Genomic DNA, 26,911 nt, shown 5'->3' with positions numbered 1-26,911 from the left:
CTGCTCAGCTGCAGTATCCAGATGAAATACATCATCATATTACACAGTTTTCAACAAGCTGCAATTTAGTAAATGCTCGAGTTAAAAGTAACGTTTTGTAAAACTGTTACATTTAGAGCAACTTTTAAGTGGAATAAGTTGCCTTAAAAAATTAGAGAATTATTCAAAACTTCAATGAACACTTAAAAGCCGATTTACAGAGCTTTTAGTTGTTGTAAATATTGTAAGACATGATTTGTTTTTGAAATTTGTGTAATGTGCCTCAATGTTATTGATATTATTATTATTATTATTGATTGCTTATATTTGAACAATTGTGAAACCTCACTGTGGATGTAAGAGTGAAATTATGTGGATATCTTGAATCCACTTTATTGTGTAATATTTTATGTGAGTATTTGACGGAAGACGAGCAACATCTGTTGTGGAAGCTAACGGGGTTCCTTTAGAATAAACAAACATAGGATTTATTATCACTGAATAATTCTGTATAAATCTATACAAATTATAGAAATATGTAATAGGAACCAACAAAATAATCTAAATTATAAAAGTGTGTGTGTGTGTGTGTGTGTGTGTGCAATCAGGAGGGATGGGCATGATTTTAGTGTTTGAACAGTCATGAATTATCTTTAACAGCAGGTTGGATGTAATGTGTTAGAACTACCAGCAGGTGGGGATAAGAGACCTTTAAGGTGTTTGGTGCCACGCTCCACCTTCAGGTTTAAAACTAGTGTTAATGGAGGTTGAAGGTTGAGTTTGTTCCACGACTGCATTTCACTCACTGCCTCTGTTTGTATCTCTGTCACTGCAGGACCAACATGGAGCCAGAAGTCAGCGCTCTCAGGAGGCCGACAAACCTCACAGAAGAAAGGGAGAGAAAAAACACACCTGTGACGAGTGTGGGAAGGGTTTTACTGTGAGGGCTTCACTAAAACAGCATCAGGTCATCCACACTGGAGAGAGACCGTTCAGCTGTGACTTGTGTGGAAAGTCTTTTTCCTTCAAGCGTTCCCTAAAACAACACCAACTCATCCACAGTGGAGTTAAAGCATACAGCTGTGATCAGTGTGGCAGAGCTTTTACTCAAAGTAGCCACTTACAGAGGCATCTAGTTACCCACTCTGGAATTAAGGCATACAGCTGTGACGAGTGTGGGAAGGGTTTTACTGTGAGGGCTAAACTAAAACAGCATCAGGTCATCCACACTGGAGAGAGACCGTTCAGCTGTGACTTGTGTGGAAATTCTTTTTCCAGGAAGGGTTCCCTAAAAAAACACCAACTCATCCACAGTGGAGTTAAAGCGTACAGATGTGATCAGTGTGGCAGAGCTTTTACTCACAGTAGCCACTTACAGAAGCATCTAGTTACCCACTCTGGAATTAAGGCATACAGCTGTGACATCTGTGGGAAAACTTTCAGCTGGAGAGGGAGCCGAAATACACACCTACGCATTCACACCAGACATGATGTGTACTGCTGTGAACAGTGTGGCAAATACTTTACAACAGACGCACAGTTACAACGACACATGTTTACCCACACTGAGGAGAGACCTTATCAATGTGACCTGTGTGAGAAGACTTTTAAATCTCCACGTCACCTGAAACAACACCAACAGATCCACACCAGAAAGAGACTCTACAAGTGCAGCTACTGTGAGGTATGTATTTATATTGTTATCTTGTCATTTTAGCCTGACTGTTTGGAACAACTCTGCTCATTAAACTGTGTTAGCATGTTAGCAATTCTACTGCATGGAAAAGCAGCTCTGAGTGATTATTCAGATTTTCCTTTCAGTTATGATTTTAGTATTACTGTAGTATTATGGTGGTAGTATTGTAGTTATTGCAGCCCAGTAAACTGAGTGTGTTAACTGAAACAGTCAAATGTAGTTGGACGTCTGCAGAGATGCTCTTTATTTCAGGCGACGTTCAGGATACAAATGTTGAAGGACTGACCTACACTGTCTTTGTGTCTTTGTTTAGAAGCAGAGCGACACAGATGGATCCAGTTCTCAACCCTGTCATCACTGTGGTGGTGGGAAAGACTTTCATTGTGACTTCTGTGGAAAAACTTTCAGTTGGCAAAAGACCCTAAAAGTACATCAACGTAGACACACTGGAGACAAACTGAAATACTGCAAAGAATGTGGGAGAAGCTTCACCACATCAAGTGAGTTAAAACAACATGAACTGATTCACAGTGGGGTTAAAAAGCACCTCTGTGATCAGTGTGGGTCATCCTTCACCACTGAAGGTCAGCTTAAATCACACAAAGGAGTCCACACAGGAGAGAAACCACACAAGTGCAGACACTGTGAGAGAAGCTTCTCACATTCACATAGTCGTAACAGGCATGAACGTGCACACATGGAAGGAAACTACAGCTGTGACCAGTGTGACAAGAGCTTCAGGAATCTCAGTTCATACTCTGCACACAAACGATCCCACGTTACTAATAAACTGTTTCACTGTTACCAATGTGCCCAAACATTCACCTCATTGTCTGCTCTGTGCAAACATCAGCGCGATCACTCAGGGCTGAAATCACTCCCATCACTGGATCACAGTGAATCTGAAGACACAGAAAGATCCTCTGGTTTCCTCTGGTCAGACTCAAAAAGCTTGAGATCAGGCTCCACAGAGTTCAGATAGAATCATTTAAACTTGTGTTGAACTGAACTGGTTGCTGGGCTGAACTTCTACATAATACAGATCTACATGGGATCTTCTTTTCTGTTGTTTTACTGAGTCAGTTTTGTCCTTTTTTCTCTGTCCTGGTTTTGCTCGTCTGTAAATGATTGAAACTCAGTCAAATAGTTCATTGTTCTCCAGCAAAACGTTTTGGAAACTCATGTTTAACCTTTAAAACTCTGACATGTTTTAGCACACAAGGCTTCATCGGGGAGTTCACTCATGATTGGACCATGAGAACAAAGGTTTTTAGTTCTTTCAAAGAGAGTCTTGGAGATGTTTGATGTTTCTGTTTTTCTGAAACCACCTGAAAGAAAAACTATTTTTCTTGCTTTATGTAGTGTGGAAGTTTTTAATGTTTCTTCATCTGTGATGTTCTTGAATGTGTTCACGTGAAGATGGTACAAATAAACTGTCCTTTCAGCTTTAGCTCCTAATTTATTCATTATATATGGATGTAGCACAGCAGCCGTCTCTTGATTAACACATGGAGGGCTCGGGATCTGATGGTGTCGTCTCCCTAATTTGCCCACTCAGTAAATCTCACTCATGGCCAAGAAATTGAAATAAACCTTGTTTCCCTGCTGGATAGTGATCCACTGTAACTCTGCTCCTCCTTCCTGTTTAGGATTTCTGTGGCTGAAGTAAAATTCCCTCCATCCATCACTTATCCCAGCTAACCCAAAGTGAAATAAAGTTTTGCTCGTCTTAAAAAAGCATTACAATAATGGGCATTACCAATGCAAACTGAATGATACAGAAGATGAAAGAAGAGACTTTGATCAGTTAATAAAGCTCATGATCTGGATTCATTGTGGCTGCTACACAGATACTTCTGGGTCACTTCTCTCAGTTAGGAACCTTCCTCACCAAACTGACTGTTGGACCACACCCCTGGTTTCATGAGAAATTGTTTCAGCCATGATTTCTCTTCCTGTATTTCAGAGTAAAGACTGAAGTGACAAATGGAAGCATGTTTAAAAAACACAATGTGAGAGAGACGTTGAGGTCCTTAGAAGTTACCCTGGGTTTTTCTGTCACCCTGCTAGATGTTACACACCTTGTTATTGGACTGATTTCTACTGCTGGACTACTCCTGCGGAGAGTAACAATACTCTTACTAATGAGCTCCCTTTCACACCTTTGGGGATATTTATTTTTGTGTTTGCAGCGCTGTGAGCCAGAACAGCGAGAGAAAAATCTGCAACAGCGACGAGCTGAATGCTTACGTGAATCGCAGCAGCTGCACATGTGCTACGCTGAATTAGAGGATATCTTTGCTCTGGATTTCTATTTCTACTTTTTCATTTCTATATGATTCTTCTTGCATCTAAACAAAGATGATTCAATTTGCTAAATGTTGATGGCTCTTCGTGCTCAGGTGTAAATGAGACGTAATATTTGCTCTTGGTTTGGTTCTCCTGTACAGAACCTTGCAGTACAACAGAAACCTAAAAACATTATTTGTAGTTGTTATTCTTAGTTGTTCTGCTGCCTAAATACCACAGGGTCTAAATTGGTGAGCGTGTTTGCCACTATATTTGCCCTGGATGTAGATGCAGAAACTCTTGCTCTGTATTTGAGAGAGAATCTTAGAAGAGATGTGACCTGTCAAAAAATTGCTAGTAAACGTAGCAGGTTCAGCTCTTTCAAGGTTACTGCTGAATGTAATGATGTGGGTGAAATGTACAATCCTGAACTCTGGCCTGAAGGGGCTCTGGTCCGGCGTTTTTATGAACCTCGTAAGCTCGGTACGGTGGTGCCAAGCTCAGTGGATCCAGCAGGGGAGATAACTGCGCCTTCTGGTACCAACGTATCAACATGAAGATGTCTATTAGGATATTATCTTACAACTGTCATGGTCTACGTTTGGGACAGAGTGCAGGGGACAAAGCTCGACGGATTGTTGTGGACAGTCTGCTTGCAGAATGTGACATTTTATGCTTGCAGGAGACATGGTTGTCCAAACAGGACCTGGGAAAACTTAACTGTCTAAATGCAAGTTTTTTGGGAGTGGGGGAATCAACAACTGATCTCAGCACAGCTATAGTCAGAGGCAGAATACCTGGAGGGGTTGCTGTGCTTTGGGACAAAAAAATAGACCCTGTGATAAAGCCCATTAGACTGGATGTAGACTGGTGTATTGGTATACAATATACACAGAACAATAGTAGTTTTATCATTCTTAATATTTATACTCCCTATGAATCTTGTCAAAATGAGCAAGAATACCTCAGTAGGCTGGCTTTTATTAATGCATTTATTCAAGACAACGATACTTACAGCATATATGTTTTGGGTGATTTTAATGCTGATCTCACAGACAGCAGTTCTCAGTTTGCTAACCACTTAACTCACTTCTGTCAAGTTAATAATCTTATCTTGTCTACCAAAGTGTTGCTGCCTGCAGACAGCTATACATACATAAGTGAAGCCTGGCATAGTACATCATGGCTGGACCACTGTATCTGTACAGCTGATGGACATGCAGCTTTAGCAAACATGACTATCAGGTATGCGGTAACTGTGTCAGATCATATACCTTTTGGTTTTACTGTGAATGTGGAACAAATGCCAGCATCAACTGGAAACAATATTGCTACCACACTGCAAAAACAGCTATACTTGAAACAAGCCAAATATTCTTAAATCTGACAAAATTTTCTTGTTTTGAGCAAAAAATCTGCCAATGGGGTAAGCAAAAGTTGCTTGACTAGAATTCTTAAAACTAGCAAATTAATCTAACTGCCATATGCCTTTTAACTAGACAAAATTGTCTAAAATGTATGCTTATTTGAAGAAAATGTGACTTATTATAAGTAAAAGACACTTTGATATTTAGAAAATCTGTACCTAAAATGAGCATTATGCTTTCTTGAACAAGCTGTTTTCAAGAATTATTTGCTTACTTTAAGATTCTTAAGATTCCTTAATTTAGATTTTTCACATAAAAAAAAACACCTTACTATAGGACAAATTTTCTTAAAACTGAATTGTTTCTTTCTTGATTGAGCTAACTATAAGAATTCTGTTTCGAGTCTGAGAACAATAATCAGCAAAAATTCCTGAGAATAAGACACCATCTCTTCAAAAGCTACTAAAAATAAGGGAATTCATCTTAAATTAAGACAGCAAAAGCACTCTTAGTTTTTGCGCTTTTATTGACACAGCAATGGGTCAGTACTCACTGAGGTCTGTTCCAGGAGAATCATGTCTAAAATTATACATTTCAGCAGGGTACTGTGTAACATGGCCAATATAAGAAGTGCATATTCCAGATACTCTTAACATGAATAATAACAGTATAACACACTCAAGGCTGGTATCAAAAATACATTTTGCTGAAGCTTAAAACAATCACTATTTCAAATCCTATATTACATAACATTTTAGAAGAACAAGTTTAACGACCACACAAACAAACATGTGTTTTACATTTGAACAACTTTTCTAGAGAAAAAAAAAACAACCTCACTGACCAACACTGAGTCTGATAAACAAGGCAGATGGAGTCTGTCATCTGAGAGACTCACTCAATGAATGACTTCCACTCACCAAGCGCCTTCTTGTAAGAGGGGGTTGAATCTCGGTCATGGATGGAGTCTTTGAGTATTTCAGTTTGCAAGACAGACAGCAGTGTGGAAATGCACTTTGGATATGTGAGGTGGAGGGCATAGTAATATGCCATCAGATAGAGCAGTCCCTCATTAAGATCCTTCCGGTCAAAAGTGCTCACCGGTGTGGTTCCAACAGCTATCATGCAGTTGCCTTCAGAGACAAGCAGAACTGGGCAAGCCAGGGGTCGCTGACGCAGGTAGCCTTCAGGGTCTTCTGAAGTCTACATGACAGAAAAAAAGAGTATTAGAACAAGACCGTGAGAAAGACAATTTTTGAGTTGCATTACAGTTTAAAATAGATCAACTTTTTTTGTAGTTTTTATTAACATCAACATGTTATGGGGATCTGAACTTTAAGAATATTTGACTGACTCCACAGTAAAATATATAAAATGAAAACATGAGTAACTGCAAAATTCAACAATATATACACATAGAATATTGCAGCCTTACCTTTAGGACATGGAAAAAAGCCTCACTACAGATGCCCAGCTTCTTAGGTGGTACTGTGCTGGAAGGGAAAAGCATGGGAAGGGCTCTGAACACAGTTGCTGCATGTTCCACTGGTTTGAAAAAAGAAAAATAAGACAGGGCAACACCATTAAGCATTGAAAATAATTTAATCTGCAAAGCATAAATGTAGACAAATCAAGATACTGTAGCATTACCTCCATCCAAAGTTTTTGGCGGCTTCATAACTTTCTTCATGACACCATAAAACTGCACCTTCGAGTAGAAGATTTCCCATCTATCCTTCATCTCAGAAATGTATTTCAAGTTGGATGGTTGAATAATTCTCCGCAGCTCATCAAGGACCTGAAAAATACAGACAGAAACCCAACTGAGATAGATCTGTCTAGCTCTGTATCTGGTCTTGACAATAAGTGATAACAATTTAAACATGAGGGCCAGTATTTAAGAAATTTGAAAATCATATCAAAATGTCCCCAAAGGAATAACAGGATGGCTAAAAGAAATAAGTACTGCTTACATGATCCAGTTCTCTGAAACAAGGATATGCCTCTAGTATCTTCACTGCTCTGTCCTGCTCCTTTATAGCATCAGAGTTAATGAATTGTCTTCTAGACTCAAACTCCAGGTTCAGCAGTTGGGTAACAGCAGCTTTGTTCTGTTTTTTGGTCTTGTATATTTCTTGAAGTGTCTTGTAGTGTTTTGCCTGGGTTTTTTGGCTGTCAAAGAAGTCAGCTGAACCAGCTAAATACACAGAGCAGAGGTGTGTAAATCATTTATTGCCACAGTAAGGCTTTATATATCTGTTATTGGTGCAAAACAATAAAACAAAAATACCAAAATATATCTGTAAATTAGATCAACAAATTAACTAAACACCTAACTTAAAATTGTTCATTCATCCTGTCAAGTTGTCACTATTAAATGGAACACAAAGATTCCAAGATAAACAGTGAAGTAGTTGTGTTCCATTGTTAGCAGAATTTTTAACAAAAAAACAAAAAGTTTCGTCCAAACCACATTTACACTCAGGGTGTAATAAGAGGGTGCATTATATTATACTTACATTCTTCATCACTGCCATCCTGGTGGTGCACTGGGGTGCCCATCGATCTAACTGGTGATTTATCTAGAATAATAGTTGATGCACTGGACTCCCCACTGCTGTCATTTTTTGCAACGCTTTCATTCCCATCCTTTCTTGGCTTCTTCACAGGAGGTTTTTTGCCCTTTCTTGGACTTTTGACATTGGAGAGTCTCTTCATTAGCTTTTTAGCAACATGCTCCTAATAGGTACAAACGATAAAAATTAAAAGATGATAAGATACATCACTCATGATTAACACAGAGTGGTATTGAGCAAATGCTACTTACCCACTCACCACACGTTTCTTTAAGCATTGGGTAGTACTCCATTAATCGCTTTGCCATGGCATCAACCTCATGTTTGCTGGGGTATCTGGAGTCCTCAGCTGCTCTTGCTATTGAAATCATGTTTGTCATGGTGTTTCTTACGAGTCGACAAAAGAGTTCCTTTGACAAAGGTTCAGCACACTCTGTCCCCAGCCGCTTCTTTTCAAAGTAGGAATGTCGAGCTTGCTCAAGTTCACTGTCTGTGAAGACTATGTACTCTGGGTTGGACATAGTCACAAACTTAGAAGTGCTGGGTTCCTCTCTGGAGAAGTCACCATCTCCAGTAGTTGTTAGCGTTTTTTCAGCAGCAGTCTTGTTCTAAAATACAGTGTACATGGGGCTAATTTCACATAAAATTGCATAAGAACTTTAGGTCTCTACACATGAAAGAAAGTACAACAAAATATCAGTAAAGTGTCGAACAATAAAAAATATGTATATTTAATAAATGTGTAGGCCACTTGATTTAAATCAAAACTAAAGAAGATTCTACTGTCTATCTGTTAAGCGAGTATTGGTGGAATTACTTGAAACTGCATAAAACAAGCTGGTGTGTTCTCAGTTTTGTCACACAGCGATAGGACAGAACTTACTTCTTCACATTTGTGCACTGCAAGCCATAGAGCCCGACGCCTGAGGAAATGTTCAGGACCAGGAAACAGATCTTTGATGTCATCTCGTGAAAGTGATGAGAGCAGGTCTTCTCCAACATTTGCTTCTGCAATAGGAGTTTCCAATTATCACTACATTGCACTATCCTCATGTGCAAGCCAGCTGACAGCTTTGCTTGGGTAACAAACAGGATACTGTTACGTTCTGGTCCCGGCAAGTAAATAAACGTAACAAATAGTTTGCCCCACTCACTTCCCACCCACGCAAAAACCCCAACAACGACACCTTTTTTAAGTATTTAAGCAGCCATTTATTTTCCTCAGCAGTGAGCAATGCCAAAACAATAAACAAAACTCCCTATAAAACAATCCCTAGTCTTCCCTACACCAAAATAAAAAGAAGCCAAAACAAAAGACAAGTCACTTACCTAACTATCTAACGAAAAACAGGAGAAAACTTGTTCAACAAAAGAAAACGGCTTCTCACGCCTACTAGGCTGCGACAGTGAAAGTTATACAACAAAGGAACAAAAAAGTGACCGCCACTGGTTAACTTATTTACAATTATTTACATGGCAAGGCTAGAGGTACACGTGAATACTCCAGCCTGCACTACAATGACACAACACACAACTCTGTGACCGAGTCAACGGGGTTCCAAACAGCACTGCCAGGTGTCTGTCATCCGGACGTTAAGTACTGGAGGTGGTCCATCAATTATCCAGTCCGAGGATAGGTAAAGACTCCACCCGGATACTTAGCAGCCACGCCTAGGTGTCCACCTTCTAGGAGAGGGAAAAAAGAAAGAAAAGGGAAAATACCACCAACCATCCTCCGGTGGAATGCACAATACCAACAAACACATCACTGGATCATAACAGTTTCCCCCACCCAAAAAAAATCAAACATCCAACCCCACACAAAGATGTTTGATTTAAGCCCTAGAGAGGGCATCAGCCATAACGTTCTCTAAGCCCTTTTTATATCGGATCTCAATGTTGAAGTCCTGAAGGAGTAAGGACCAACGCATAAGGCGCTGGTTGCTGTTTTGCATCCGAGATAGAAACTGGAGAGGGTTATGGTCAGAGAACACAATGGTTGGAACAGGACTAGATCCCAGGTACACTTCAAAGTGCTGCAAGGCCAATAGCAAGGCTAAGGCTTCCTTTTCAATCGTGCTGTAATGCAGTTGGTGTTTTAGAAATTTTCTAGAAAAGAAGCAGACTGGGTGGTCAATGCCATTGTCATCCTCCTGCACGAGCACTGCACCTGCCCCCAAAACACTGGCGTCCACCTCAAGCTTGAACGGATGTGTAAAATCAGGGGCGGCCAACACCGGAGCACTACAAAGGAGAGCTTTAGCAGCTTCGAAAGCGAACTGACATTTCTCTGTCCACACAAATGGCGATTTTGGACTGGCAAGACTGGTTAACGGGGCTACTACCTCAGAGAAGTTTTTGCAGAACCCACGGTAATAACCTGCCATGCCCAAAAAACGCCGCAGCTCCCGGCGAGTCTGTGGAACTGGAAAGTCTACTATTGCCTGCACTTTCACAGCAACAGGGAGGACTCTACCTTGTCCTACTTGTTTCCCTAGATAAGTTACAACCGCCTTTCCAAATTCACACTTAGCCAGATTCAGTGTCAGAGAGGCATCATGCAACCGGTCAAATATTTCCCTGAGAATCTTGAGGTGTTCAGTCCAGGTGGAGGAATAGGCCACTATATCATCCAGATACACTTCGCAATTTACGACTCCCTGTAACACAGTGTTCATCAGTCGTTGAAATGTGGCGGGGGCATTTCTCAACCCGAACGGCATGACGGTATATTGCAAAAAATGATCGGGTGTAACAAAGGCACTGATTTCTGATGCGCGTTGAGTTAAGGGGACCTGCCAGTACCCTTTTAAGAGGTCAAGTTTGGTTACAAAGTTTGCCGAACCCACACGATCGACCAGATCATCCATACGTGGGAGAGGAAACGAATCGGGTTTCGTAACAGCATTTACTTTTCGGAAATCATTACAGAAACGGGGAGTTTGATCGGGTTTTGGAACGAGAAGTGATGGTGAGCTCCAAGAGCTATTACTGGGGAAAGCAAAACCGTGGTCAAGAAGATACTGGACTTCTTGCTGCATAATGGCCCGCTTAGTGGGATTTACCCGGTATGCATGCTGCTTTATGGGCTTATGGTCACCCACATCAATATCATGACTTAATACATGCGTTTGAGTGGGGATGTCACCGAAAAGAGCAGAGTAGTTTGTAATGAGCTCACGGACATCAGACTTAGCGGGATCAGACAGGGGCGCCAAATAGGCATCCAAGTCAGCCAAGATTTCAGAGTTCCCAAGACGCGCACCCGAAACAGAGGTGTGCCTGTCATCCAACCCGTCATCGCCGGGACTATACAAGGGTGGAGAAACGGATACCGACACAATAGGTGACACAACAGGTGCCAAACTAGAGCGGTCACGATCAATGTATTCCTTTAGCATGTTGATGTGACAGACGCGACTTTTCCTCTTACGATCAGGGGTTAACACCACATAGTCCGTCTCACTTAGTTTGCACTCAATGACATACGGACCGGAAAACTTTGCTTGCAGGGAAGAACCAACAACCGGCAAGAAAACCAACACACGGTCACCTGACTGGAACATCCGTACTACAGACTTCTTATCAAAATGTGTTTTCATTCTAACCTGAGCCTTTGCCAGCATGTCACGAGCCAAAGCACAGGCATTATGTAGCCTCTCCTTAAACAAACTAACATAGTCCAGAATATTTTCTTTCGGCCGATGACTATCTGAGAGAAATTTCTCTTTCAGGAGACGTAACGGACCGCGCACCGTGTGGCCAAAAACCAAATCAGCTGGACTGAACCCCAAAGACTCCTGACATGTCTCCCTGACGGCAAACAACAGTAGTGGCACCCCCTCATCCCACTCACGGCCAGACTCCGTGCAAAATTTGCGAAGCATGTTTTTTAGGGTTTGATGGAACCTTTCTAATGCACCCTGACTCTCCGGGTGGTATGCGCTCGAAGTGTGATGAGTGACACCGAGCTCTGTCATGACCTGGGCAAAGATTTTAGACATAAAGTTTGTGCCCTGATCAGTTTGGATGCGTTTAGGCAACCCGAAAGTGGAAAAAAACTTAACTAATGCTTTCACAATCCCACGGGTTTTTAATGAGCGTAGTGGAATGGCCTCCGGATAACGAGTGGTAATACACATCATGGTAAGTAGGTATTGATTTCCGGACTGTGTTTTAGGAAGAGGACCCACACAGTCAACAATGACATGTTCAAAAGGTTCCCCAACAACCGGGATGGGTTGTAGCGGAGCAGCGGGAATCGCCTGATTTGGTTTACCGGCAAGCTGACACGTGTGACACGAGCGGCAGAATCTTACCACATCAGATTTGAGACCAGGCCAAAAGAAATAACGGAGGACACGGTTATATGTTTTTGTGATTCCCAAATGACCGGACATAATGTGGTCATGTGCCAAGCTTAGGACCTGGGGACGAAGCGACTGCGGAACAACAATCTGCTGCACTCCCTCATGGGTGCAGCCAGAACTGGGAGTCCAGTAGCGCATCAGCACCCCATCCTCAATAAGGTAGGACGCAGATCTCCCACTCTTAGGCTCGGTCACATACGCCCAACAAGATGACAAGCTCTCATCATTTTTTTGAATTTCTATAAGCTTGTCTTTATCTACTGACAGAGTCATAGTCTCCTCATCCGGCTGAAGTGATACAGAGACAGGGGTACCTTCACAGGCGGGTTGCAAGCTCAGTGTGTCTGAAGCGCTTAAGAAAAAGTCGCTAAGACCCACCACGTCACCCTGTTTGCGTGCCTGCGCACGTGTCACAGCACACACGGGAAACAAAGGAACAGCATTTGATGTAGCACAAGCGAAACCACTATTATCTGTAAGTGGTATATCAACTACTTCTGGCGACGGAAAAACTGTGCAGCCAGCTAGATCGTTTCCCAAAATGATGTCAATACCTGCAACCGGTAACTGGGGTCGCACCCCAAGCTTAACCTCACCAGACAAAAACTGAGACGAAAGCTGCACCAAATGTAAAGGAACCCGTATTACACACATCCTAACTCCCCAGGCTAACACATCAGCCCCACAATAGGATTGAGCTGAAAACGGTAAAACCCCCTCACGAATGAGCGACTGTTTCGCACCAGTGTCTCGCAAAATACTGACAGGAGCCCGCCGATCTTCCCCTATCAAGGAAACAAAACCGTGTGACACAAATGGCTTAAACTCCTCATCTACCTTATCATTTTCGGGTACCATCACCTCCCCCAAAGGAGGAGGGTTTATCTGTAGAAGGTTTATTGGGGAAGGAGATGCACCCTTCCTGGTCATTTCTTTTCTTTTCAGAGCAGGGCAAACCGCAATAAGGTGTCCCTGCTCATGGCAAAAAAAACACACGCGGTTCTCAACGGATGAGGGGATGGCACGGCGGGTGCCCCTTGGAGACCATCGGGGCGGGCCACCGGAAGACGAAAAACTGTGAGCAGGAGCCGAAAACATCACTTTATGTGTCAACACAAACTCATCAGCCCGTATAGCAGCAGCGGCGAGAGTCGTAACCTTCTGTTCGTTTAAGTAGGTTACCACAGTGTCTGGTAGTTGATTTTTAAACTCTTCTAACGTCACCAACTCACGCAGGTCTTCCAAGGTTTTTACTTCTGTAGCATGACACCACTTATCAAACAGAGTTTTCTTTTCTCTGGCAAACTCCACATAGGTCTGGTTGGCGGATTTTTTCCCATCCCTAAATCTCTGCCTGTAAGCCTCTGGCACAAGCTCGTAAGCGCGTAGGACAGCAGCCTTCACCGTATCATAGTCAAAACTGTCCTCCAACTTAAACTCCATCCTAACACACACACCCCCCCACACAAGAAAAAACCGCCAACCAAGAAAACAAGCCACAAAAAGAACACAAAAGAGACGAGCCCCCAATATGTTACGTTCTGGTCCCGGCAAGTAAATAAACGTAACAAATAGTTTGCCCCACTCACTTCCCACCCACGCAAAAACCCCAACAACGACACCTTTTTTAAGTATTTAAGCAGCCATTTATTTTCCTCAGCAGTGAGCAATGCCAAAACAATAAACAAAACTCCCTATAAAACAATCCCTAGTCTTCCCTACACCAAAATAAAAAGAAGCCAAAACAAAAGACAAGTCACTTACCTAACTATCTAACGAAAAACAGGAGAAAACTTGTTCAACAAAAGAAAACGGCTTCTCACGCCTACTAGGCTGCGACAGTGAAAGTTATACAACAAAGGAACAAAAAAGTGACCGCCACTGGTTAACTTATTTACAATTATTTACATGGCAAGGCTAGAGGTACACGTGAATACTCCAGCCTGCACTACAATGACACAACACACAACTCTGTGACCGAGTCAACGGGGTTCCAAACAGCACTGCCAGGTGTCTGTCATCCGGACGTTAAGTACTGGAGGTGGTCCATCAATTATCCAGTCCGAGGATAGGTAAAGACTCCACCCGGATACTTAGCAGCCACGCCTAGGTGTCCACCTTCTAGGAGAGGGAAAAAAGAAAGAAAAGGGAAAATACCACCAACCATCCTCCGGTGGAATGCACAATACCAACAAACACATCACTGGATCATAACAATACACAAGAAACATACCGGTAATTTAATATTTACCATTTAAAAACAATTCTCTATTCCATTATATTCCCTCCTGACTGCTCCACAGGTTCTAAATTACCTTCCTCCTATTGACTGGAAAAAGCATTATAGTTGTGATTCGCTTGCACCTTTCGTCCACACGTAAATGGCGTTTTCGGTCACTGAAAAAGGAGATTTCTAAAAACGCTTGCCAGGGTGGATATTTTTGAAAACTCCTTTTTTGCATTTAGGTGTGGACGAGAAAAACGGAGAAAACGCAGCGTCAAAGGTGTGGGCCTTTTTTGACGACACACTGTGCGCCGCATTATTGTTTCGGTGAAATGAATTTCTACAATACTGTTAATTGTACTCTCTGCAGTGTTTAAATGCTTACATATACACACACAGTTACTGTCCCTCCACACATAGGACTGGGTTCTGCTTTTATGCCCTATCTTTCTTTACTATTTCCCACCGAGGCTTCTAGACTTCTGATTGGCCAACATTCAGGTTAGGAACACGGTTAGGAATATATCGCCACCTGTTGCTTTGGCATGTTCCTAGCAGCGTTTTCCTTAATTTCTGCGTTTACGTGTGGACGGGATTATTACCCATGTACATAGTGTAATAGCACTAGCATATTTAAATATGCTAATGCAACTAAGCTAACCGCACAAGCTAAGCTAACAACCGGTATAGCCTGCCATGCTAGCGACTTAACATGCAACATAGCAGAACACAAAACATAGAAAAAACAAAACAGTCACATACCTTTCAAGGTGGCAATTGTTATTTCGTCCAGTTTCTCCATAGCATGCCTTAATTTCTTCACACTGTACCACTGTATCCCAGACCCAAAAATATTACTAATCCTGCAATCCAAATTTGAGGTGCGAAGCTAGAGGCGCGAAGCTGGACTGTACCAACTCAGGAGTATGGGGTTGTGTACAGAAATGGTTTAGTTCGCTCTTTTATATCTATAAAATTCTATATATTTAAAGATATGACTATTTAGTTAGATTATATTAAGTAAATACTGACATGTCGGTACTATTACTTAGTACAGCTGTTATAAGGCACCGAATTAGGATAGCCATTCCTACCCCTTAATGGAATAATCCTGGTCATCTTGGCTTTATGGGAAAAACGGTTCACGGACCAGTGAAACAAAATGATTTGGCGCTGTGTTATCTGCTTCGTATTTGTGGGTCTGACCCTCAAATCCTTACTGAGTCATATTAATTCTGCACATAGCCATAGTCCAGATTTCCGTGTAGTTTGTGGCATAGATGGATGTGTCAAAGAATATCGTGTTTACAATTCATTTTGGTATCACATTCGTCGAACACACTCCGACCACCTTGGCAATGGACGATGCAGCGGATCGACTAGGACACAAAAATCTGTAAGGTGAGACTGACTATATACTTTGATATCTTTGTAAATAATCATATAAAGTATTCATGTTAGATTCCTACTTGTTTTTACAGCTTAACAGTAGATATGTTAATGCTAATTCCTTATGATCCACATCAATGCTATTTCTAAACAATTTTTCTGAGTGTTTAATTTCTCCTAATAGAGAAAACACCATTTTTTTAAAACTTTTGTTTTAAATAAACCAATGGGCATGGTCCAGAGTCTCCTTGGTTGTTTGTGTTTATTAATATTCATTGTTTCAGTTAGTTTCCTGGTTATTTGTTAATTATTTCCAGTGTTTAGGTGTTCTCCGTGCCTCCCTTGTCTTGAGTCAAGTGTCCCTGGTTTGATGTTCATGTTTATTCCTGTTTTACTTTGATAGTCCCTGCCCTGCATCAGTGTATTTTGTTGCCCTTCCCCCTGGTCTCTTCTCATCTGATTAGTGTCAGCTGTGTTTCGTACCTGTCTGCCAATTCCTCGTTTCCTTTTGTGTATGTATATTTAGTGTGTTCTTCCCTCTGTTCTTTGTCGGATCGTCTGCATTTTCTCCTCTGTGTCATCTGTGTTCCCTCCCTCGGGTTTTCATGTCTCATGATCCTTGCTCCAGGTTGTAAGGTTTTTGCAACATTTTCAATGTTTCCTGTGTTCTTTAGTTTAGCTTTCCAGGTTTAGGTTTTTGAGGATTCTTACAGCTTTTAAACTACAGTTAAGCTGCCAAGTATCAATCAGCAATAAATTAGTAAAATTTTATTAAACTCAGTCTGAAAACATACATATTTTGGAGTAAATTATCAAATGCGAATAGAATTATTTAGAAATTATCAGTGTAGCTTGTAATTAATATCTTTAACTAGTCAATTAATCAATTAATCTCAATTGCAGTTCTAGGAGGGAACCCTCATCAGCGGAGAACAGAAGTCTGAGTAACATGTGGGCCTACAGGACTGATCCAGTGGTCGAAAACCAGCCAACAAGCCAGCCAACAATGGATGCGGCTGTAGACACCAGATTGAACTCAGGAGAAGATGCAGTGATTGATCAAAACACAATACAGCATGATCCAGACAGTGTGTGCCCCGAACATTTTGGTACTTTTGACAGTAATAAGACATTGTACTCTGGCTTCGATGATGGTGCCCATATCTCGCAAAGGCCCCTTGTTCCATCCCAGACCAACAATGATACCTCGACTCCAAACATTTCAGCAGCTTGTCCAAGCGTGTTTGCAGATGGAGTAGCATCATCCCAATCTATGGTGAGTCTATCACTACTGAACAATAACAACTTCTTTTGATAAAACATTTTACCAGTTTATTACACTCCTATATTTATTTCTCTTTTCTGAAGGATGACTCCTGCCACGATGTTCTTACCAGACAAGCAACAGCTCTTGTATTGACTGCAAGAGAGAAACATCGTCTTTCACAGGTTTGTGCTCATACAAAATTAGAATGATTATTTTAACATGTGGCTCTATTTTTTTTCATCATTTATTATTAACAATTTTCCCTAAACTGTAACTGCCTTTAATTCATTCTGATTATCCTAATAGTAACTATGCAAAACCAAGCATCACTTGTATGTGCCTCCAACTTTCCAGTTTACCCAAGGCAGTCATAGTCTCCAGCCATCCATCCATTCACCTCCGCCTATCCTTTTCAGGGTTGCTCCCATCACAAGCCTTCCTCCGCCACCTAACTCTTAGTCTCAGTTTAAAAAGGAAAATTGTAATCTTAATTAAACTAAAAATTTGAGTTTTGCAAGAAATCCGAGAAGGAATTAAAAAAAATTTTTTTCCTTCAGTTTCAGTGAGGAAAAAAATCTATAAGAAACAGTCAAATAATTCTATGCAGTTTTTTGGTTGCAGAGCTACGTACGTTATTAGTCCTTACATTATAAGTTGTCTATTCGCTAAAAATAAATCTCTTTTAATAGCAAACAACTAAGATGTCGTTTGTTCTTTTTGTCTGTTTTACAGAGTGGTGTGAATGATGTCGTTGCAGCATTACAACAGTATCAGGCATCGTTGGTCAATAATCTGAGAAGTCAGGTACAAAAGGTTTTCCAGCAGCATCATGGAAGTGGACTTGAAAAAGATGTTTTGGCAGTCTTTGACCAGATTGAGGATCCATTTTCCTCTGTTTCAACAACATACAGGCAGGATGATGTGATAAAGAGAAATTTCAATTTTGTGGAGTCCGAGGAGGTTTGTGTTGGGTATACTGCTGTCATGGTAAAAAAAGGGAAAAAAAGATTCCTCACTACTGTGCCCAAATGTTTTCATTATGTTCCGCTTGTCAGAAGTTTGGAGCAGTTATTGTCCCATCCAAGAGTTTTGGCATTGATAGATGAGCAGAAAAATTACAGAAATGAGTATTTATATGATATCATAGATGGAGAACTCATGAAGTCTCACCGTTTATTTTCTGCACACCCCTCTGCCTTACAGATTATCCTTTACTCAGATGAAATTGAAATTTGTAACCCACTTGGGTCTCATGCCTCCAAAAATAAGTTGGTAATGTTCTATTATACTTTGGGAAACATTAATCCTAAATATCGATCAAAACTAGCTGCCATTCGTCTACTTGCCATTGCAAAAAAGAGTGCGCTTTCTGAATGTGGTGTAGATGGAATCTTGCAAAGGCTGCATGAGGACTTAGTGAAGCTATATAATGGAGTTAAAATTCAAACTGGAAATGGTGAACGTGAAATATTTGGAGCATTAGTTTCATTATGTGGAGACACTTTGGCGCAGCATGAGCTTTGCGGGTTTAAAGAGGGTGTTGGGTTTGCCCATAGTAAATGCAGGCAGTGTGAATGTTCATTTGAGGACATGCAAATTTATTTTGATGAGGATAACTTTGAGGAACGGACATTTGAACGACATGTCCGGCAATGTAGCGAAATTGAGAAGGCCAACACAGAGTATCTAAGAAGCAGCTTAAAAACAACATATGGAATAAACAGAAGAAGCAAACTTATTAATTTCCCAGCATTCAACTTGATCCAACAAACACCCCAAGACATGATGCATGTAATTTTTGAAGGGATTGCTCCATTAGAAATAAAGTGTGTGTTGAAACACTTAGTTCTTATGGGAGAGCTAGACTTAGATCTCTTCAATGCTGCAATGACTGGTTTCCCATACTCTCCAGTTGATATTAGAGATAAACCAAGTGTTATTACCTACAGTACATTAGCTTCCAGTGACAATAAGTTGAAGCAGTCCTCGGGGCAAATGATTGTTCTTCTGAAAATTTTGCCATTTCTGATTGAATCAGCCAAAGGTACTGAACACTACGCATTCATTCTTGAACTCATTGAGATAGTTCAGATTTTACTTGCTCCTGTCATCAGTCTGCAGACTATTAACAAGTTGAAAATCCTCATTGAACAGCACTTGAAGCACATGAAAGCCCTTTTCCCAGATAACAACATCACACCAAAACAACATTATTTGATTCATACACCAAGCCAAATTAAACGTTTGGGACCAATGGTCCGTCATATGTGCATGAGATTTGAATCGAAACATTGCTTTTTCAAACAATGGGTGTCAAAAATAAATTTTAAAAATTTTTGCAAATCTTTAATAAAGCATAATCAAATGTATGAATGTTGTCAGAATGTGGATAGTTTTGATCACCCCATTTTTTCCAATGAATGCACATTAGGACCAACCTCAGAAGTAAGCATAATGTCATACTTAAAAGAAAAAATGAGGGCCTTCCTTGGAAATGATGAAGTAAACCATGCAGTGACTGTTAAATGGCTTAATCTAAATGGTAACAAATACATAAGGGATAGGTCATTAATTGTTTGTGCTGTTGGTTCTAGTGGTTTACCTATATTTGGGCTTGTGAAAAATATCTATGTGATCAATTCATCATTGTACTGTTTTGAATTCCAGCAGCACAATACCATTTGTTATGACAGAGATTACATGTCATATAAGATAGAGATTCCAAACATGGCACAAGCAACGGAGCTGATATCCGCTGATAATCTTATAGATTTCACTCCATATTACAGTTTCACACACAAAGATATGACATATGCAGTCATGAAATATTACCTGTGTGATGTAATTGGACTACACATGAGTTCAACAGATGTTTTATAAAAGGTACACTGCTTTACATGCATGAACTGTATTATCAGGTTATTGTTTTGGACAGTTTTGTTGTTGAGTTTTCTATCAAATCTGACAGTTGAATGCGATTGTAGCATTGCCACAGTGAAGATATGTGTACTGATACTTGTCTGATGCTGATCTATTAATCTGTTTGACCTGGCCTAAAGTGAATGAGTTATGCCGTTTCTGTTTTTCAAATGGGCCTGTATTTCATGTTTATCATGTGCTTTTCCAGCTTTTGTGCATGTTTTGTCAAACTTGACAGCAGTTTTATTACACTTTAGTGTCAATAAATACATTTCTTAAACTGAGCAGCTGTTTAAGTGGCCTTACTCTTGAAATGAGAAAAATAATCTTGTTTTTATTAGGGAATTTCAACCATACCTTGTAACTGGTAAATAAAGCTCAAGATGAGCTGAAATATCCTTTTAAGGAAAAGTTAGACATATTTTCCTAGAATAAGATTTATTTTCTTGTGCAAAACTTGCTTGTTAAGAATATATTTTCTTTTTAGACAAAAAATAAGAAAAAATGTCCATAAAGAAGGGTTTTTTTACTTTCTTGAAAATCGTTTTTTGCAGTGCAGTGTAAAATTAGACTGGTCAGCTTGTAGTGAAGATGATTTCTTAGCTTATCATAGTAATACCGATATACATCTGAACAACATTTCTTTGCCCAAAGAAGCTATTTTGTGCAAGGATGTCAACTGTAAGAATGCTGTGCATAAACCTTTACTCTGCTCCATGTATGATGATATAGTGACTGCTCTGCATGAAAGTGGTACACTGCTTGATAAACAATATAAGCATAAGAAACCTAACATCAGACCTGGCTGGAAAGAACATGTATCCATGTACCATGATGAAGCTCGCATAGCTTATAAATGTTGGGTCATGGCTGGAAGACCTAAACAAGGCCCAGAATTTGAACAGAAAAAATGTGCGAATGCCAGATATAAGTACGCTGTTCGCTTTATAACTAAAAATGAGCAAATGCTGAGAGCAGATTCTTTGGTAAATGCTGTGAAATAATATGGCAGATTTTTGGAAAGAGGTGAAAGCTCTTAATAACTGTAAACCATCTCTACCATCAACTGTTGAAGGTGTTTCTGGGGCAGATAACATTGCAGCGTCATGGAGACAGCATTACAGTGCGTTGTTTAACTGTATAAAAAGTGATCCATATGAGGACAATCTTGACATGAGTAATGACACAATAAGTGTAAGGACACGTGAAGTATATGAAGCCATTCATAGGTTGTCTGATAATAAATCCTCTGGTTTGGATCACATCACTGCAGAACATTTAAAACATGCTAGTTTAAGGCTAGCTCCTCTTCTAGCGCTCTGTTTCACTGGGTTTATGATTCATGGCATATTACCAGACTCAATGCTGTGTATTTTACTGGTACCAGTTATGAAAGACAAAGCTGCAAAAGTGAGCTGTTTGGATAATTACAGGCCGATTGCACTCGCCAGTATTTTATCTAAGGTGTTAGAAAGAATCTTGTTTGATAGAGTTAGTGTGTTCATCTCTTCTCTGGATAATCAGTTTGGCTTCAAACCAAAGCACGGCACTGACATGTGCATATATGCACTTAAGGAAATAGTCAGTTTGTATAGGGCTAAAAAGTCATCTGTCCTCATGTGTTTCATTGATGCCTCTAAGGCTTCTGATCGAGTGAACCACAGAAAACTTTTTGATAAACTGAAGACACGGGGAGTTCCTCAATACATGGTGAGGATTCTCTCTTACTGGTACGCTCATCAGAACATGCAGGTTAAATGGGGAAGCAGTATTTCTGCCCCCTTTGGTGTCAGCAATGGTGTCAGACAGGGTGGGATTTTGTCTCCAATTTTATTTAATTTATATGTTGATGATCTGTCCATACAGCTGAGAGCCTGTAACACTGGGTGTATATTAGGTAAAGCACTGATAAATCATCTCATGTATGCAGATGACCTGGTTGTTTTTAGTCCAAGCAGTGCTGGGTTACAGGATCTTCTCAATGTCTGTACTGAATATGGTGTGCAATATGACATTGAGTACAATGCTGCTAAAAGTGCTGTTCTGATATGTAGAACCAAGCAGGATAAACAGCTAAATTTCCCTTTGTTTAAACTGGCACAAAAAACTCTTGAAGTTCATAAAAAGGTGAAATACCTCGGTCACTTTATTACTGAGCAAATGAATGATGATGATGACATATACAGACACCGATGTAAGCTCTATGTGCAGGGAAATACTATTGCACGCAAATTCAGCTTTTGTTCACTTCCAGTTAAAGTGGCTTTGTTTAAAGCGTATTGCACACCGCTATATACTGCCCCCTTGTGGTCATCCTACAAACAATGTAGCATGCAGAAGCTGCATGTTGCATATAATGATGCGATGAGAATCCTTTGCAGGATACCTAGAAGTGGTAGTGCCAGCCAGATGTTTGTAGCTGTGGGTGTCTGGACTTTTAAAGCACTTTTAAGAAAGTTAATGTTCAATTTTAGAGAACGACTGGATGGTTCGAGTAACAGTATAATTTTAGCACTTACAGATCCGACAGTGAGTGGTTCCCGTTACTCATCCAGTCTCAGAAAGCACTGGTGAAAGTGTTTGTGTATTTATTGATTTATTTTAAGTAATTGTGTTTTATGTATATTATGGTTTTATATTTTTACAAATGCTTTATATACTTATTTATACATATATTTAATGGTTTATACCTTGTGTGTGTGTGTGTGTGTGTGTGTGTGTGTGTGTGTGTGTGTGTGGGAGTTGTGTGTTTTTTTTCTTGTCTTGTTTTTATGGACATGAAGTCTGCCAATAAAGATTTAATTGAATTGATTATGAAGTTATTGAGCTGCACATACTTTACGACCTGCTTAAGTTCGAGGTCACAGCGTCTGTAGAGCAGCTGGAACATAATGAAGTCTACAAGGTTAAAGTTTTCTCTTCAGTTATTGTTCTTTCTGCTGCTTGGTTTGATGGATCTGAGAGCTTTTGTTTTTATTATTGTTATTATAATTATCATTAATATTTTACTCTCTAGAAGCTTTAAAATAGTGTTTGTGTTTGAAAAAATTGATTTAAGAATTGAACAGAAACATCTGTCCTTCTGAAAATCGCCCAAAGGCACGGAGACAAAGTCAAAGGATGCAACCTGTAACTTTCTCTTCCTTCATGTCAGGACCATCATCCATGATTTATATAAAATGCATATAGCAACAGTAGCACTTTAGTTTGGACTTTATGATTTCTGTAACTGGAAAATATTATTTTGTTTAAAGACAGAAGTGACCGCATAGTTGCAACATCAAAGGGAAATATGAATTAATTAGCATCAAGTATATTTGTTGCTTAAGCGTTTGCACTATAACTTAAGTAGGATTATAACTTTTAAGGAAGGAAAGATTTCAGATATTTAGTTCACTGCTTCAGTTATTTTATATGAAATTAAAACATTTACGTTGGTCAAACATGATGCTCTAAATCAAATAAAAGTTTGAAAATAAATGATGTATTTTTAAATGCTGCAACAAATGTTCACAAAAAGTAACTATAATTAAAACCAGTTAAACAAAATCAAATGTTTGAATCATGCTTAACCAAATGCCAGGCTGGAGAGCTGAACCTAAAGTATACGTAGAAAGATTTCAACATGTGAGCAGTTTTTAATGTTTTTATCACATATAAATGTCACAGCAGTGGGTCCTGGCCCAATGCTTTGTGTTTTTGGTTTTCTTTGACTCTTGTTTTTCTTGCTTTTTGTTCTTCTTATTTATCAGGCTCTCAGTAATCTTAGTTCTCCATCCCTCAGTGTTCATTTCAGCCTGTGTTTAGTTTCTGTTCCCGTGTCCCACGTTTCATCGTTTCATGTCGAGTCAGCCCTGTCTCTCTGTTTCCTGTGTCTCCCCAGTCAGCCCCGCCTCCCTCGGGCACTCATGTGTGATACAGAGTAATAAACCTGACTACATTTACTACACTCTCTTTATTACCTGTTACTTTAAAATTCATACACTAATTATGTCTGCCCATCTCTCTAATGTGAAGGTCAAAAGTCAACATCCCAGTGACATAAGAATAATCCCAAAGGGGCAAAGGCAGCGGTTAATTTAGCACATTTAGCATTAAGGGTACAGCAAGGATATACTTTTACTTATTGTGGCAGGGGTGTGGTCTCTGGCCTGCTGCAGTGGAGGCTGGTGGCGGGACGTTGGACGGCACAGGTGAGGGTGATGGAGCTCATGACTCTCCCCTTTATAGTGACGGAGGAGACTGGCGTGGGGGAAGCGTGTAGTGGAGGAAGCCGAGGAGAGAGCTGGTTTCTGGCTACAAAGACGGCGTCAAACCAGAAAAGATTGCTCGTGGTCAAATAATGTGTCAATCACCTTTGAATCAAACTGTGTGTGGCTCAGTTCATGTCACAGTGTTGTTTAGTATATCTTCACTTGTCTCACTCTCCTTCTGTTCTGTCCATCAGGACGATCCTCAGCGCTTACACAGATCCTCCATCGATGTTTTGGATCCAATCAGTGATCAGTTCTACGAGGAGGCCTGGATGTTCACCAGCGCTCGCTACACCTCCATCTACCAGAAGGTGAGTGTACTCCTTTGTACTCAGATTAACATTTTACTTCTTAAAATACATTTTCATATATGAGCTTTCTATTATTTCATGGGCCGTTTAATCAATATTAAAATTACAAGCATATCAACAAAGGTGAAGCTGGTTTTTTCCACTTGCTGTCACACAGTCATGGAGGAATACAATAAATACATAATCAGTCATAGATCCTGAACAATGACATTAAAAGAAAGTCTGTGGCTCTAAAAACTAAACAGTATAAAGACATGCTCCAAGCTGCTGTTTCTCTCCTACTCCTCTAGGTTTTCCACTGTCGGCCATCCAGCGATGCTGGAGGGCTACCTGGCCAATGCTGGCCTACACAAAGAGGTCCCGGCTCGGAGGAGCTGAAGAAGATCCTTGCCTTCCTCGTCAGTTTCCTCTTCAGTTCCTATCCTAACAAAACCTTCTTGCACCTATTAGCTCTAAAGAGGCTATGGTGCCCGTGGAGGTCTGGACCTGAGGCCTGTGCTCATCACGTGGATAGAAAACACTCTGACACCATTCTGGAGGTCTGATGGGACTCTGACCAAAACACAGATGAAATAAAACTTGTGGCTGGAGCTTTTAAAATGACTTTTTCACCTCATAGATTAATGCTCATGATTGCATGTTAGCAAGACAGCATCTCCCCAAGGTGAAACTCTCAGGAGACATTTACTCTTAAACTGTAATCTGGTTGAGACTACTTGAGGAGATCTTAGTAGCGAGTATGTGGATTTAGTCTCTTCACCAACAGCAGACAGACCCATGCCAAGAAAGCAGACATGTTCTCAAAGAAAGCCGAGAGCAGAGATTGGAAAAAGCTAAAAAGAAAAAGCTGCAGCTCCAGACGACTATCTGCCTGTAAGGCTGAAAAAGTCCAGTTACGCTCTATTTTGGAAAAGCTCCCAGTTTTGGTAACCTGGACTTTTATTTCCCCTCTTCTGCTACAGATGTTGACTGTGACCTCAGAGGCCAACTGGACCACACAGCTGCAGCAGGAGTGAGGGAGAGGAGTCTTCATCCAGCTTCAAAGAAAACATCCAGGTAAAGTGACGTGGATCAGCGGATAAAGTCGTCTCCACTTTCAAAGGAGATCCTCTGAGAGAGAGACTCTCTGAGCCATTTTAGCCTCAAATTATAGGACTTTATAGTACAGCAACACTTTTAAAGGACAAAAATAACATAAACTGTGACTGTAATACAAACAAAGTATTGCATGTGTTTTTAAAAGTGTTCCTCCGATGGGCAGGATATCACTATTAGACTGTCCCACCAGCCAACTTCAACAAGAGACCACAGCAGCATTCAGTGATCAGCACAGATGTTCCTCTAACACTCAGCATCTGATCCCTGTTGGTCTGTGTGCTTCTGCTTTTGCTCAGTTAGAAACCCTGCAGCAACCCGACCCAAAACTGTGTCTTCTTGTTGGCCTCAACGTTGAAGTGTCAAACGTCCAACATCTGGAAAGGAAACCACGCCAGTGTACTGTGATGTTTCACCAACATGTGGCAGACGCTGGTCCTGCCTTTCATGCTGACATCAGCAGAGAGCCCCGCCTACCTCAAAGCCTCCCCTGTCATGTATTGATCAGGATGATTATGAAGATGAGCGAGTGCAAATAAGACTGTAAAAGTCCACGAGCAGAATGTTTGGATGCTTTCTAATGATTCATGAATATCATGAGAGTGTTTGTGTGTTTTGTCTTTTCTTTGCTGACGTTTGTTACTAACAAAGACAATTTACGCTCTGTGTGTGTTTTCATCCTTACCAGCCGCACTCTAACTGCAATGAAGGAAACAAACTGTAGAAATGGTCGACTCAGTGACTTCATAAAATATTGAAGTGGTTCAGGTAGAGCCAGTTTTTAAATGACCATGAACACTGAGCGTATTGTATCTGTACAGCATGTTTTTCTATTAGACAGATTTGTAACAGAGGCCTTGCTCTCAGTAAGTTTGAAATCCTTTTCTGATTTATTTTGTAATCTCTGATCTTTGTGTATCCTGCTCAGTTTGCATGCTGCCTGTAGGAGTTTCTGTCTTTGTATTTGAAGATAATTCATTGAATATACTCAGCTGCTTCCCTTTGGTGCCTCACACATCACTGAAGTTTTTCAGTGTCCAGTTATTTGTTTTTAATAGCTCTTTGAATTCTCTGTATGTTTGACCCTGTAGACTGTTTAATGGACTGCTCGTCTTCCTGTTTGTAACCACTGCCTGTTTAGGACTAAAGATTTGGATTTTTGACTTTAACACAGCC

The 26,911-nt window shown here is 40.4% G+C and overlaps 2 protein-coding genes and 1 pseudogene across 2 annotated transcripts; 2 read left to right on the top strand and 1 right to left on the bottom strand.

The window, feature by feature from the left end:
- Nucleotides 1-6,225: 6,225 nt before the first annotated feature.
- On the bottom strand, nucleotides 6,226-8,428 carry LOC146634371 (uncharacterized). Its single transcript, XM_085377167.1, has 6 exons — nucleotides 8,159-8,428; nucleotides 7,851-8,070; nucleotides 7,305-7,528; nucleotides 6,982-7,129; nucleotides 6,767-6,876; nucleotides 6,226-6,534 (listed from the first exon to the last, which is right to left on the bottom strand). Exons 1-6 carry the CDS (start codon nucleotides 8,426-8,428, stop codon nucleotides 6,226-6,228), a joined length of 1,281 nt encoding a protein of 426 aa, XP_085233293.1.
- Nucleotides 8,429-16,839: 8,411 nt separating this feature from the next.
- LOC146634370 (uncharacterized) lies at nucleotides 16,840-21,956 on the top strand (annotated as a pseudogene).
- Nucleotides 21,957-24,418: 2,462 nt separating this feature from the next.
- On the top strand, nucleotides 24,419-25,693 carry LOC146634369 (phospholipase D1-like). Its single transcript, XM_085350435.1, has 3 exons — nucleotides 24,419-24,640; nucleotides 24,931-25,179; nucleotides 25,603-25,693. Exons 1-3 carry the CDS (start codon nucleotides 24,419-24,421, stop codon nucleotides 25,654-25,656), a joined length of 525 nt encoding a protein of 174 aa, XP_085206561.1. The 3' UTR covers nucleotides 25,657-25,693.
- The last annotated feature ends 1,218 nt before the right edge of the window (nucleotides 25,694-26,911 follow it).

This window comes from Diplotaxodon limnothrissa, linkage group LG3 (genome assembly GCF_057381915.1).
Source record: "Diplotaxodon limnothrissa isolate DT_005_m linkage group LG3, D_limnothrissa_male_GT1.1, whole genome shotgun sequence".
In the NCBI taxonomy this organism is placed as follows: Eukaryota; Metazoa; Chordata; class Actinopteri; order Cichliformes; family Cichlidae; genus Diplotaxodon; species Diplotaxodon limnothrissa.
This window is presented reverse-complemented; position numbering and strand designations above follow the sequence as displayed.